Consider the following 13,371-nt stretch of genomic DNA (forward strand, 5'->3'; position numbering starts at 1 on the left):
AACATCCCATATACATAGTGTCACAAGACACAGTCAGAGCCTAGCTTGCTGCCCCTCTGCTGCTTCCAGAACATTCTTTCCCATGCTTCCCTTTTGGTAAAAATCCTTTCTGCTTTGATGCTCAGTGCCACCTGGTTTTACTATCCTTCTCCTTCTATAGTCAACCAGCAGTTCTCAACACTGCTCAAAATCTTCCTTTCTTCCCTAATACCTGACATTCAGTGATTTTCATGTGGATGACCCATATAACTCCCTTGCGATGTCCCACCTTTCCCTTCCACCTCACCCATACATCCCACAGTCATAGGAAACTAGTATCACCAGAAACTTAATTCAAAACCTTGAGTTCCCACTTACTTCAAAACCACAACCCACTCCCCTACTCTACCTCCTATGCTTCCAGTTCACTTGCTCAAATGTGTCAGGTCTACTTCAGAGACTCCAATCTGCTTCCTCTAATTCACTTCCTTCCTTAACCAGCTTAAAAGTCCCTCCCTTTAGCCAGTCCCCCCACTCCTTTGCCCCTCAGCACCACTCTGCCACACTCACCTATCAAAACCTCAACTCTGCACGAACCCAACCATTCACCTTGTGCTGGCACAAAGGCTGCTAGGCAGAAAATCACACAACTGGCATTTCTTCTTTTCCCTTTAAGTGAGTCACAGTAACTCCAAACGATCACCTGCTTGGCAACCCTGCTGAGTTTCCCTCGGACACTTCTCTTCTAGCCCCCACGATGATTATTATATTCCATTATTTCCTCCTCAAACTTTTCATTTTCAGCTGATGACATCAAGTAAAGTATATGGCCAAACTTACAAACCTACCTGGTTCTGTGTCCATTTTCTTCCCATCTGTAAAATGAAGAAGTGACCCATCTATCAGAGACCAATACATGCACCCTGGATCCTATCCCCCTCACCTTTTTTGTACTTCACTTGTTGATCTTCCTGTCTTTCTATAATGTTATTAGTTTACTCTTTACTGCACATCATATGATTTTATACCTTCTATCTTTAAAAAAAAAAAAGTTCCTTCCTGAACCACACATCCTTCTCCAGCAATTCCCTCACTTCTTTCCTCATCTTCATAGTTTGTCTATGTGTGCTGTCTCCATAGCCTCATCTCTATTCCCACGCCACTGAAATAGCTCTGATCATGGCTACCTACAACCTTTAGCTTACCAAACTGAATCTTACTCAAACTCTCAGTAGCATGTGATTCAGTTGACCACTCTGCCCCTTTCTGGAAAAACTCTCATTTCTTAGAAAGAAAATCACACACTTGATTTTCTTTCTACATTCTAGCTGCTGCTTCCTAGCCTCCTTTGTTAGTTCCTCCTCCACAACCCCACTTATAAATATTGGAATCTTCAAGGGCAGTCCTGGGGTTCCCACTAGTCTCTATCTAGGTGATTTCATCCATTCCTTGGCTTTGAGTACCATCTCTATGCTGGTGATTCCTAAATTATATTCCTAGGTTAGAACTTTTCTCTAAGCTCCAGATTCTTTTATCTCTCTATTGATATATCCGTAGGATATGTCCTTTAAAAAAGAAAAGTTATATATATACTCACACTTTTCCTCCACTGCTTAAGTAGGAATGAACAAAAATTCATATATATATATATATATATATAAAACTTTTTTTTTTTTTTTTTGAGACAGAGTCTTGCTTTGTCACCTAGGCTGGAGTGCAGTGGCATGATCTTGGCTCACTGCAACCTCTGCCTCCCGGATTCAAGCGATTCTCCTGCCTCAGGCTCCTGAGTAGTTGGGATTACAGACGCGTGCCACCACGCCCAATTAATTTTTGTCTTTTTAGTAGAGACAGGGTTTCACCATGTTGGCCAGGCTGGTCTTGAACTCCTGACCTTGTGATCTGCCCACCTTGGCCTCCCAAAGTGCTGGTGTGAGCCACTGCTCCTGGCCATTTATTTATTTTTTTAAATTAGGGTCTTGCTATGTTGCCCAGGCTGGTTTCAAACTCCTGGGATCAAGCAATCCTTTCGCTTTGGCCTCCCAAAGTGCTGGGATTACAGATGTGAGCCACTGTGCTCAGTCTATAGAATATCTCAAAGTTATATCTATAATTTGATTTTTCTCCCAGCTCTTTTTCTTTCTTTCTCCCCAATCTTGGTAAATGACATGATTATCCACCCAGCTACTCAAGGCAGAAACATGGGAGTTTTCCTTAATTACCCCCTCTCCTCCCTTCCGCTGCCCCCAACTCTTAAATCTAGTTCATGAGTACAACCTATTGGTTTGTGCATCTAATGTGTATCTGTAATTCACTAATTTCTTTCCATTTCTACTGACTCTACCTAGTTGAATCTCTCATTATCAACTAACTGGACTACAACAACTGGTCTCCCACTTTCTGCTCTTAACCATTCTCCACACCATTCTCCACACCTCCAACCCATTCTCCATACCAACTCCAAACATGGTATTTCAAAAATATAATTGATCACATTAGTTCTCTGTTCCTCATTGCATTTGGATTACAATCCCAATTTTCTACCATGGTCTGTCTGGTCTTACTTTCCTCTCTAACCTCAACTACGATGCTTACTCTGCTTACTATGTTTTAGCCACCCTGGCCCTCTTTCAGTATTTTGAAAACATCTGCATATGTGGTTTCCCTCTAACTTGACTTCTCATTCTTCAGCTATCTGCTTAAATAAATATCATTTCCTTGGAGAGGTCTCCCTAAAATCCAAAGTAAGTCCCTTCCATTGTTCTTTCTCATAACGTCCTATTGATTTTCTTCATAGCATCGATCTCAATTTGTATTATATATTCATTAGTGTCTCTTTTTTTTTTTATACAGGGTCTCACCCTGTTGCCCAGGCTAAAGTGCAGTGGCATGATCATGGCTCATTGCAGCCTTGACCTCCTGGGCTCAAGCCATCCTCCCACCTCAGCTTACCGAGTAGTTGGGACTACAGGTATGCACCATCACACCCATCTATTAAAAAATTTTTTGTGTGTGTAGATGGGAGGTCTCACCATGTTGCCCAAGCTGGTCTCGAACTCCTGGGCTCAAGTGATTCTCCCACCTTGGCCTCCCAAAGTGCTGGGATTACAGGCATGAGCCATGATGCCCTGCCATGTGTTTACTTTTTTTTTTTTTTTTTTTTTTAGACAGAGTCTTGCTCTGTCGCCCAGGCTGGAGGGCAGTGGTACGATCTCAGCTCACTGCAACCTCCGCCTACCAGGTTCAAGCAGTTCTCCTACCTCAGCCTCCCAAGTAGTTGGGACTATAGGCACACACCACCACACCCAGCTAGTTTTTGTATTTTTATTAGAGACGGGGTTTCACCATTTGTCCAGGCTGGTCTCGAACTCCTGACCTCAAGTGATCCACTGCCCCGGCCTCCCAAAGTGTTGGGATTATAGGTGTGAACCACTGCGCCCAGCCCATGTGTTCACTTTTTAATGTCTGTTCTCTCACTAGGCTGTAAGTTCTACCAGGGCAGAGACTGCAACTTTTTTTCACTACTATGTAACTAGTGCCTAGCACCTAGTTATCATTCAATAAATATTGACTCACAGATTGGAAAAAAGATCATGAATATTTAGTTCAAATAGTGATAATTATGAGGCATATTATGAGAACATATAACACACTATAATTTTAATACATCAATCCTCAAATTATAATTAACCTCAAATTACCTTTACAGTTTTACTTTAATATATACAGCCATACCTCAGAGATATTGCAGGTTCAGTTCCAGATTACTACAAAAAAGTGAATATCACAATAAAGCAAGCCACGTCAATTATTTGTCTTCCCAATGTACATAAATGTTATATTTACCCTATATTGTAGTCTACTAAGTGTGTAATAGCATTATGTCTAAAAATAAGATCCAAACATATCTTAATTTAAAAATGCTTTATTGCTAAAAAATGCTAAAAATCATCCTCTTCCCTCAGGAGTCATAATCTTTTTGCTAGTGGAAGGTCTTGTCTCCATGTAGATGACTGCCGATTGATCAACATCAGCATACTGTTTGCTGGAGGTTGGGATGGCTGTGACAATTTCTTAAAATGAGACAATAATGAAGTTTGCTGCATCAATTGACTCTTCCTTTCATGAAAGATTTCTTTGTAGCATGTGATGTTGGTTTTTCTTTTTTGGTCATTTTAATTTTATTTATGTTTTTTATTACACTTTAAGTTCTGGGGTACATGTGCAGAACATGCAGGTTTGTAATAGGTATACACGTGCCATGGTGGTTTGCTGCACCCATCAACCCATCACCTACATTAGGTATTTATCTTAATGCTATCCCTCCCCTAGCTCTCCTCACCAACAGGCCCCAGTGTGTGATGTTCCCCTCCCTGTGTCCATGTGTTCTCATTGTTCCACTCCCACTTATGAGTGAGAACATGTGGTGTTTGGTTTTCTGTTCTTGTGTTAGTTTGGTGAGAATGATGGTTTCCAGCTTCATCCATGTCCCTGCAAAGTACATGAACTCATTCTTTTTTATGGCTGCATAGTATTCCATGGTGTATATGTGCCACATTTTTGTTATCCAGTCTATCATTGATGGGCTTTAGGGTGATGTTGTTTGATAGCATATTTACCCACAGTGGAACTTCTTTCAAAATTGCAGGCAATCCCCTCAAACACTGCCACTGCTTTATCAACTAAGTTTATGGACTATTCTAAATCCTTTGTTGTCATTTCAACAATGTTCACAGAATCTTCCCCAGGAATAGATTCCATCTCAAGAAACCACTTTCTTTACATCCATAAGAAGCAACTTCTTATCCGTTCATGTTTGATCATCAGTCTATAGCAATTAAGTCACATCTTCAGACTCCACTTCTAATTCTAGTTCTCTTGCTGTTGCCACCACATTTGCAGTTACTTCCTCCACTGAAGTCTTGAACCCCTCAAAGTCATCCAGGAGGGCTGGAATCAACTTCTTCCAAATTCCTGTTAATGTAGATATTTTGACCTCCTCCCATAAATCATGATTGTTCTTAATCACATCTAGAATGGTGAATCTTTTCCAGAAGGTTTTCAATGACTGCCCAGCTCCATCAGAGGAATCATGACAGTGATGGACTTATGAAATGTATTTCTAAAATAACAAGGCTTGAATGTTGAAATTACTTCTTGATCCAGGGGCTGCAGAATGCATGTTAGCAGGCATAATAACAATATTCATGTCCTTGGACATCTTCATTAGAGCTCTTGGGGGACCAGGTGCATTGTCAATGAGCAGTAATCTTTTGAAGGGAATCCTTTTTTTTTTTTTTTTTCCTTGAGACAGAGTCTCGCCCAGTCACCCAGGCTGTAGTGCAATGGTGCAATCTCAGCTCACTGCAACCCCTGCCTCTTGGGTTCAAGCAGTTCTCTGCCTCAGCCTCCCGAGTAGCTGGGATTACAGGCGCCCGCCACCACACCCAGCTAATTTTTGTATTTTTAGTAGAGACAGGGTTTCACCATCTTGGCCAGGCTGGTCTTGAACTCCTGACCTTGTGATCCACCCGCCTCGGCCTCCCAAAGTGCTGAGACTATAGGCATGAGCCACCACACCCAGCCCTGGGAATCCTTTTTTTCTGAGCAGTAGATCTTCACAGTGGGCTTCAAATATTCAGTAAACCATGTAGTAAACAGAAGTGCTGTCATCCTGGCCTTGTTTTTCCCTTTCTAGAGTACAAGCGGAGCATAATTAGCATAATTCTTAAGGGCCCTAAAATTTTCAGACTGGTATATGGACATTGGCTTTGACTCAACGTCAGCAGCTGCATTAGCTCCTAACAAGGGAGTCAGCCTGTCCTTTGAACCGTTGAAGCCAGGCATTGAAGTCTCCTTTCTAGCTATGAAGGTCCTAGATGGCATCTTCTTCCAATAGAAGGCTGTTTTGTCTATATGGAAAATCTGTTGTTTAGTGTAGCCACCTTCATCATGATCTTAGCTAGATTTTCTGGGTAACTTGCTGCAGCTTCTCCATCAACACTTGCTGCTTCATGTTGTACTTTTATGTTATAGAGATGGTAGCTTTCCCTGAGCCTCATGAACCAACCTCCGGTAGCTTTTGACTTTTCTTCTGCAGCTGCCTTACCTCTCTGAGCCTTCATAAAATTGGAGAGAGTTAAGGCCTTGCTCTGGATTAGGGTTTGGCTTAAGGGAATGTTGTGGTTGGTTTGATCTATCCAGACCACTAAAGCTTTCTCCATATCAGCAATAAGGCTGTTTTGCTTTCTTATCATTGGTGTGTTCACTGGAGTAGCACTTTAAATTTCAAGAAGTTTTTTTGTTTGTTTGGTCTCCCTCTGTCACCCAGGTTGGAGTGCAGTGGCATGATCTTGGCTCACTGCAACCTCCGCTTCCTAGCGAGACTGTCTAAAAAAAAATTGAAAAAAAAAAATCAATATACCTAACTGAAATTCATTATGAAAAGAAAAGTAACTAAAGGTGAAAAAAATATTCACATGGTTTTTTTCTCCCTCCCTCCCTCCCAAAATAATAAATGCTATTTATTTATTTATTTATTTATTTATTTATTTATTTATTTATTGAGACAGTCTCACTCTGTCTCCCAGGCTGGAGTGCAATGGCACCATTTTAGCTCACTGAAACCTCTGCCTTCTGGGTTCAAGCGATTCTCCTACCTCAGCCTCCTGAGTAGCTGGGATTATAGGCGGCTGGCAACAGGCCCAGCTAATTTTTTTTTTTTTTTTGTATTTTTAGTGAAGACAGAGTTTCGCCATGTTGGCCAGGCTTGTCTTGAACTCCTGATCTACGGTGATCTGCCTGCCTCGGACCCCCAAAGTTTTAGGATTATAGGCGTGAGCCACCAAGCTTGGCCTCCCTCAGTAAATACTTAAAGTCTTGACAAAATAGTCACTGTACTAGTCCATTTTCATACTGCTGCAAAGAACTGCCCAAAACTGGGTAATTTATAAAGGAAAGAGGTTTAATTGACTCACAGTTCAGCATGGCTGAGGAGGCCTCAGGAAACTTATAGTCATAGTGGAAGGTGAAGGGGAAGCAAGGCACCTTCTTCATAGGGCGGCAGGAAGGAGAAGTTCCAAGTGAAGAGGAAAGAGCCTCTTATAAAACCATCAGATCTCATAAGAACTCACTCACTATCACAAGAACATCACCCCCATGATTCAGTTACCTTCATTTGGTCTCTCCCTTGACATGTAGGGATTATGGGGATTACAATTCAAGATGAAGTTTAAGTGAGGACACAAAGCCTAACCATATCAGTCTACCCAGACCCCTCCCAAATCTCATGTCCCTTTCACAGTTCAAATCCAATCATGCCTTCCCAACAGTCCCCCAGAGTTTTAATTCATTCTAGCATTAACCCAAAAGTCCAAGTCCAAAGTCTCATCTGAGATAAGGCAAGTCCTTTTCACCTATGAGCCTGTAAAATCAAAAGCAAATTAGTTACCTCCTAAATATCATAGGGGTACAGGCATTGGGTAAATACACCTGTTCTAAATAGAAGAAATTGGCCAAAATGAAGGGGCTACAAGCCCCATGCAAGTCCAAAATCCAGTGAGGCAGTAATCTTTTTTTTTTGAGACAGAGTTTTGCTCTTGTTGCCCAGGCTGGAGTGCAATGGCATGATCTCGTCTCACTGCAACCTCTGTCTCCCAGGTTCAAGCGATTCTCCAGCCTCAGCCTACCAAGTAGCTGGGATTATAGGCGCCCGCCACCATGCCCAGCTAATTTTGTATTTTTAGTAGAGACAGAGTTTCACCATGTTGGCCAGGATGGTCTTCAACTCCTGACCTCAGGTGATCCACCCACCTCGGCCTCCCAAAGTACTGGGATTACAGATGTGAGCCACTGTGGCTGGCCAGTCAAATCTTAAAGTTCCAAAATGATCTCCTTTGACTCCATGTGTCACATCCAGATAATGCTGATGTAAGAGAGTGGCTCCCACAGCTTTGGGCAGCTCTGCCCCTGTGGCTTTGTAGGGCACAGCCCTTCTCCCCGCTGCTTTCACAGGCTGGTGTTGAGTGTCTGCAGCTTTTCCAGGCGATGGTTCAAGCTGTTGGTGGATCTACCATTCTCGGGTCTGGAGGACAGTGGCCCTCTTCTCACAGCTACACTAGGGAGTGCCCAGTGGGGACTCTGTGTGTGGGGGTTCCAACCCCACATTTCCCTTCCTCACTGCCCTAGCAGAGGTTCTCCATGAGGGCTACACTGCAAGGATATCCACACATTTCCATACATTGTCTGAAATCTAGGCAGAAGTTCCCAAACCTCAATTCTTGACTGCTGTGCACCTGCAGGCCCAACACCATGTGTAAGCCACCAAGGTTTGGGGCTTGCACCCTCTGAAGCAACAGCCTGAGCTATACGTTAGCCCCTTTTAGCCAAGGCTGGGATGCAGGGCACCAAGTCCTGATACTTCACAAAGCAGCAAGGCCCTGGGCCTGGCCCACAAAACCATTTTTCCTCCTAGGCCTCTGGGACTGTGAGGGGAGGGGCTGCTGTGAAGACCTCTGACATGCCCTGGAGACATTTTCCCCATTGTCTTGGTGATTAACATTTGGCTTCTCGTTACTTATGCAAATTTCTGCAGCCTGCTTGAATTTATCTCCAGAAAATGAGTTTTTTCCTCTTTACTGCATAATCAGACTGCAAATTTTCCAAACTTCAATGTTCTGCTTCCCTTTTAAACGTTAGGTTCCAATTTCTGATTATGTCTCTCAAGTTCAAAGTTCCACAGATCTCTAGGGCAGAAACAAAATGGCACCAGTCTCTCTCTTTGTAAAGCACAGCAAGAGTCACCTTTATTCCAGTTCCAAACAAGTTCTTCATCTCCACCTGAGACCACCTCAGCCTGGACTTCATTGTCCATATCACTATCAGCATTTTGGTCAAAGACATTCAACAAGTCTCTAGGAAGTTCCAACTTTCCCACATCTTCCTATCTTCTTCTGAGCCCTCCAAACTGTTACACCCTCTGCCTGTTGTCAAGTTAGAAAGTCACATCCACATTTTTGGGTATCTTTATAGCAGCACCCCACTCTCTGCAGTACCAATTTACTGTATTAGTCTATTTTCATATTGCTATAAAGAACTGCCTGAGACTGGGTAATTTATAAAGGAAAGAGGTTTAATTGACTCACAGTTCAGTGTGGCTGGGGAGGCCTCAGGAAACTTACAATCATGGCAGAAGGTGAAGGGGAAGCAAGGCACCTTCTTTCAAGGCAGCAGGAAGGAGAACTGCCAAGCGAAGGAGGAAGAGTCCTTATAAAACCATCAGATTTGTGAGAACTCACTATCATGAGAATAGCATAGGGGAAACCGCCCCCATGATTCAGTTACCTCCACCTGGTCTCTCCTTTGACATTTGGGGATTATGGGGATTTCAAGTCAAGATGAGATTTGGGTGGGGACACAAAGCCTAACTGTGTCAGTCAAGAAGTAAATATATTCAGCCATATGGCTGGGCGTGGTAGCTCACACTTGTAATCTCAGCACTTTGGGAGGCCAAGGAAGGCAGATCACTTGAGGTCTTGACAGTTTGAGACCAGCCTGGCTAACATGGCAAAACCCCATCTCTACTAAAAATACAAAAATTAGCTGGGCGTGGTGGTGCATGCTTGTAATTCCAGCTACTCAGGAGGCTGAAGCAGGAGAATCACTTGAATCCAGGAGATGGAGGTTGCAGTGAGCCAAGATTCTGCCACTGCACTCCAGCCTGGGTGATGGAGTGAGACTGTCTCAAAAACAAAACAAAACAAAAAAAAAACAAAAAACTCAGCCATATTCTATCACAGGAGTCCTTAATATAATAATACTATAATTCTTCAATTCAAAGACATATATTTTCATCTTATTACTGTACTCCAGTTGTATCTTAACAATTGATGGCATGGCATGGTAAAATTGGCAGAATTTTTTCTTTACAGCACATAAAATAATGTGTCTTAGACTTAATGAAATGTGGTCTTAAACATAGACTAGGAGAAGCATGTAAAGATAAAGCAAATTGATAATCTTCAACAAACCTGACAAAAAACAAGTGATGGGGAAAGGATTCCCTATTTAGCAAATGGTAGTGGGAAAACTGGCTAGCCATATGCAGAAAACAGAAACTGGACCCCTTCCTTACATCTTATACAAAAATTAACTCAAGATGCATTAAAGGCTTAAATGTAAAACCTAAAAGCATAAAAACCCTAGAAGAAAACCTAGGCAATACCATTTAGGATTGCCATACCCTAGGCATGGGCAAAGACTTCATGACTAAAACACCAAAAGCAATTGCAACAAAAGCCAAAATTGACAAATGGGATCTAATTAAGCTAAAGAGCTTCTGCACAGCAAAAGAAACTATCATCAGAGTGAACAGGCAACCTACAGAATGGGAGAAAAGTTTTGCAATCTCTCCATCTGACAAAGGTCTAATATCCAGAATCTACAAGGAACTTAAACACATTTACAAGAAAAAAAAAACCCATCAAAAAGTGGACAAAAGATATGAACAGACCCTTCTCAAAAACAAGACATTTATGCAGCCAACAAACATATGAAAAAAAGCTCATCATCACTAGTTATTAGAGAAATGCAAATCAAAACCACAATGAGACACCATCTCACAACAGTTAGAATGGTGATCATTAAAAAGCCAGGAAACAACAGATGCTGGTGAGACTGTAGAGAAACAGGAATGCTTTTACACTGTTGGTGGGACTGTAAGTTAGTTCAAACACTGTGAAAGACAGTGTGGTGATTCCTCAAGGATCTAGAACCAGAAATACCATTTGACCCAGCAATCCCATTACTGGGTATATACCCAAAGGATTTTAAATCATTCTACTATAAAGACACATGCACACATATGTTTATTGCAGCACTATTTACAATAGCAATGACTTGGAACCAACCCAAATGCCCATCAATGATAGACTGGATAAAGAAAATGTGGCACATATACACCACGGAATACTATGCAGCCATAAAAAATGAATGCATGTCCTTTGCAGGGACATGGATGAAGCTGGAAACCATCATTCTCAGCCAACTAACACAGGAACATAAAACCAAACACCACATGTTCTCATTCATAAGTGGTAGTTGAACAATTAGAACACATGGACGCAGGGAGGGGAACATCGCACACTGAGGCCTGTTAGGGGTTGGAGGGGGCAAGGGGAAGGAGAGCATTAGGACAAATACCATGCAGGGCTTAAAACCTAGATGACAGGTTGATAGGTGCACCAAACCGCCATGGCACATGTATACCTATGTAACAAACCTGCATGTTCTGCACATGTAACCCAGAACTTAAAGAGAAAACAAAATAGGTGGGGCACGGTGGCTCACACCTGTAATCTCAGCACTTTGGGAGGCCAAGGCAGGCAGATCACTTGAGGTCGGGAATTCGAGACCAGCCTGATGAACATGGAGAAACCCCATCCCTATTAAAAATAGAAAATTAGCTGGGCATGGTGGCGCGTGCTTGTAATCTTAGCTACTCGAGAGGCTGAGGTTGCTTGAACCTGGGAGGCAGAGGTTGCAGTAAGCCGAGATCATGCCATTACACTCCAGCCTGGGCAACAAGAATGAAACTCCGTCTCAAAAAAAAAAATAGTGATAATAAATAATAATAATTTAAAAAAGAAATGCTAATTAAAAAAAGATAAAGCAAACTGAAATGAAAAACATGTATATATCCTTCCTAACTAGTGTTATTCTCTTTTGGTAAATAAAACGAATTCAGGATGACAACTAACCTCTTTTAGGGGCCATAAATCTCTATCTCATAAAAATTAATGCTGTATGTTCCTAGGAAAAAAATGTATAAGACACACACATATGTACATTTGTATATGATTTAGGGATTTACAAGCCCCTATACCAAGCATCTATGGATCCTAGATTAGGAATGCTTGACATTTATAGAACAAAGACAATTATAGAACAATTTATAGAACTTTAGACAATTATAGAACAAAGTTCTAATATTCGAATGGATCTCTGCAAACAGGTATTACAATATAAATGTAATTTACAGCAAATGTAATCACCAACACGTACACACAGGAAAGCTAGTGTTAATACATTCTTTAAGTCCCAGGGCTGGAACCAAGGTTTGGTTTGAAGAATGGTATCACTAATCAAAATTAATGTCTCATCTAATTCAACCAAGAACTTTGGGAGAATAACTCTCCTTACCCTTACCTTAAAAACCTCTTTTGCATGTTTATTAGCAAAAGCATAATAAGTGCCATTCATTTCAAAATATTAAATGCTATAGACATAGTATTAAAACTAGTAATTCAGCGAAGGTGTTGATACAAGATAATCAGATTGTCTTTTCTTTCTCTTTTTTTTTTTTTTTTTTTTTGAGATGGAGTCTCACTCTGTCACCCAGACTGGAGTACAGTGGCTCAATCTCAGCTCACTGTAACCTCCACCTCCCAGGTTCAAACGATTCTCCTGCCTCAGCCTCCTCAGTAGCTGGGACTACAGGCACCTGCCACCACACCCAGCTAATTTTTGTACTTTTAGTAGAGATGGATTTTCACCATGTTAGGCAGGCTGGCCTCGATCTCCTGACCTTGTGATCCACCTGTCTCGGCCTCCCAAGGTGCTGGGATTACAGGTGTGAGCCACCACACCCAGCTGATGATCAGATTTTCTTTTGCTATCTTGCCTAACTCCGCTGTGGGGGATTGTTTGATACCTAAATGTTGCAAGTGATTTTAAAAGGAAGATAAATTAAAATCATTTTATGTGTTGTATTAAGTACTTTTCCCCCCAGAATTCTTTAAGCAATGCAAAAGTTCAAATATGAAAACAATCATGCATAATAAGGAATTTAATATCAGATGATGATACTACCCAGAAACAGTTAATAAATGCCCAAATTAAAACAGGCCTTACCTGGTAGAGATTTGTTATTCTTTAAAATAATATTTTAAAAATATATGTAACATTTTAATTTAACCAACTAAGAATATTTAAGGTTAAATAAAGTTATTTGTAGTGATCATTAATAATTTAATTCATTACCATATTTCAATGTGAGGGATGTTTCAAATAGTAAGGCTGCAATCAGCACATCTTCTTTAAGCACTTTGTTCCTTAAGTTCAGTCGTGCATGGGCTTCAGATAGGAAAACGCTAAAAAAGAAAACAGTTGCCAAAGAAAATATGTTGATATTATAAAAATAATATATATTTTGGCAGGAACAAACCAAGACATATATGAACCTTAGCCACACCTAAAGCATATTCTTACTTTAAAAAAATTTTTAGTTTCTTTTCAAAGGATTTTTTTTTCCCACCAACTTAAATAGACTGTTCCAGAACAAGCCAGTATCCTTTTGGTTTCCATCCTGGCTTTTATTTATCATTCCACACTCCC

The 13,371-nt window shown here is 41.2% G+C and overlaps 1 protein-coding gene across 2 annotated transcripts in view; it reads right to left on the bottom strand.

The window, feature by feature from the left end:
• Nucleotides 1-13,371, bottom strand: part of MCMDC2 (minichromosome maintenance domain containing 2) — a 49,804-nt gene that overhangs the window by 3,666 nt on the left and 32,767 nt on the right. For both annotated transcript variants that reach the window (XM_055286186.2, XM_055286184.2), the window contains exon 14: nucleotides 13,018-13,127. In XM_055286186.2, the coding sequence (XP_055142161.1) occupies nucleotides 13,018-13,127 (110 nt within the window). The remainder of the gene's footprint in view (nucleotides 1-13,017; nucleotides 13,128-13,371) is intronic.

The sequence above is a fragment of the Symphalangus syndactylus genome, chromosome 7 (assembly GCF_028878055.3).
Source record: "Symphalangus syndactylus isolate Jambi chromosome 7, NHGRI_mSymSyn1-v2.1_pri, whole genome shotgun sequence".
NCBI lineage: Eukaryota > Metazoa > Chordata > Mammalia > Primates > Hylobatidae > Symphalangus > Symphalangus syndactylus.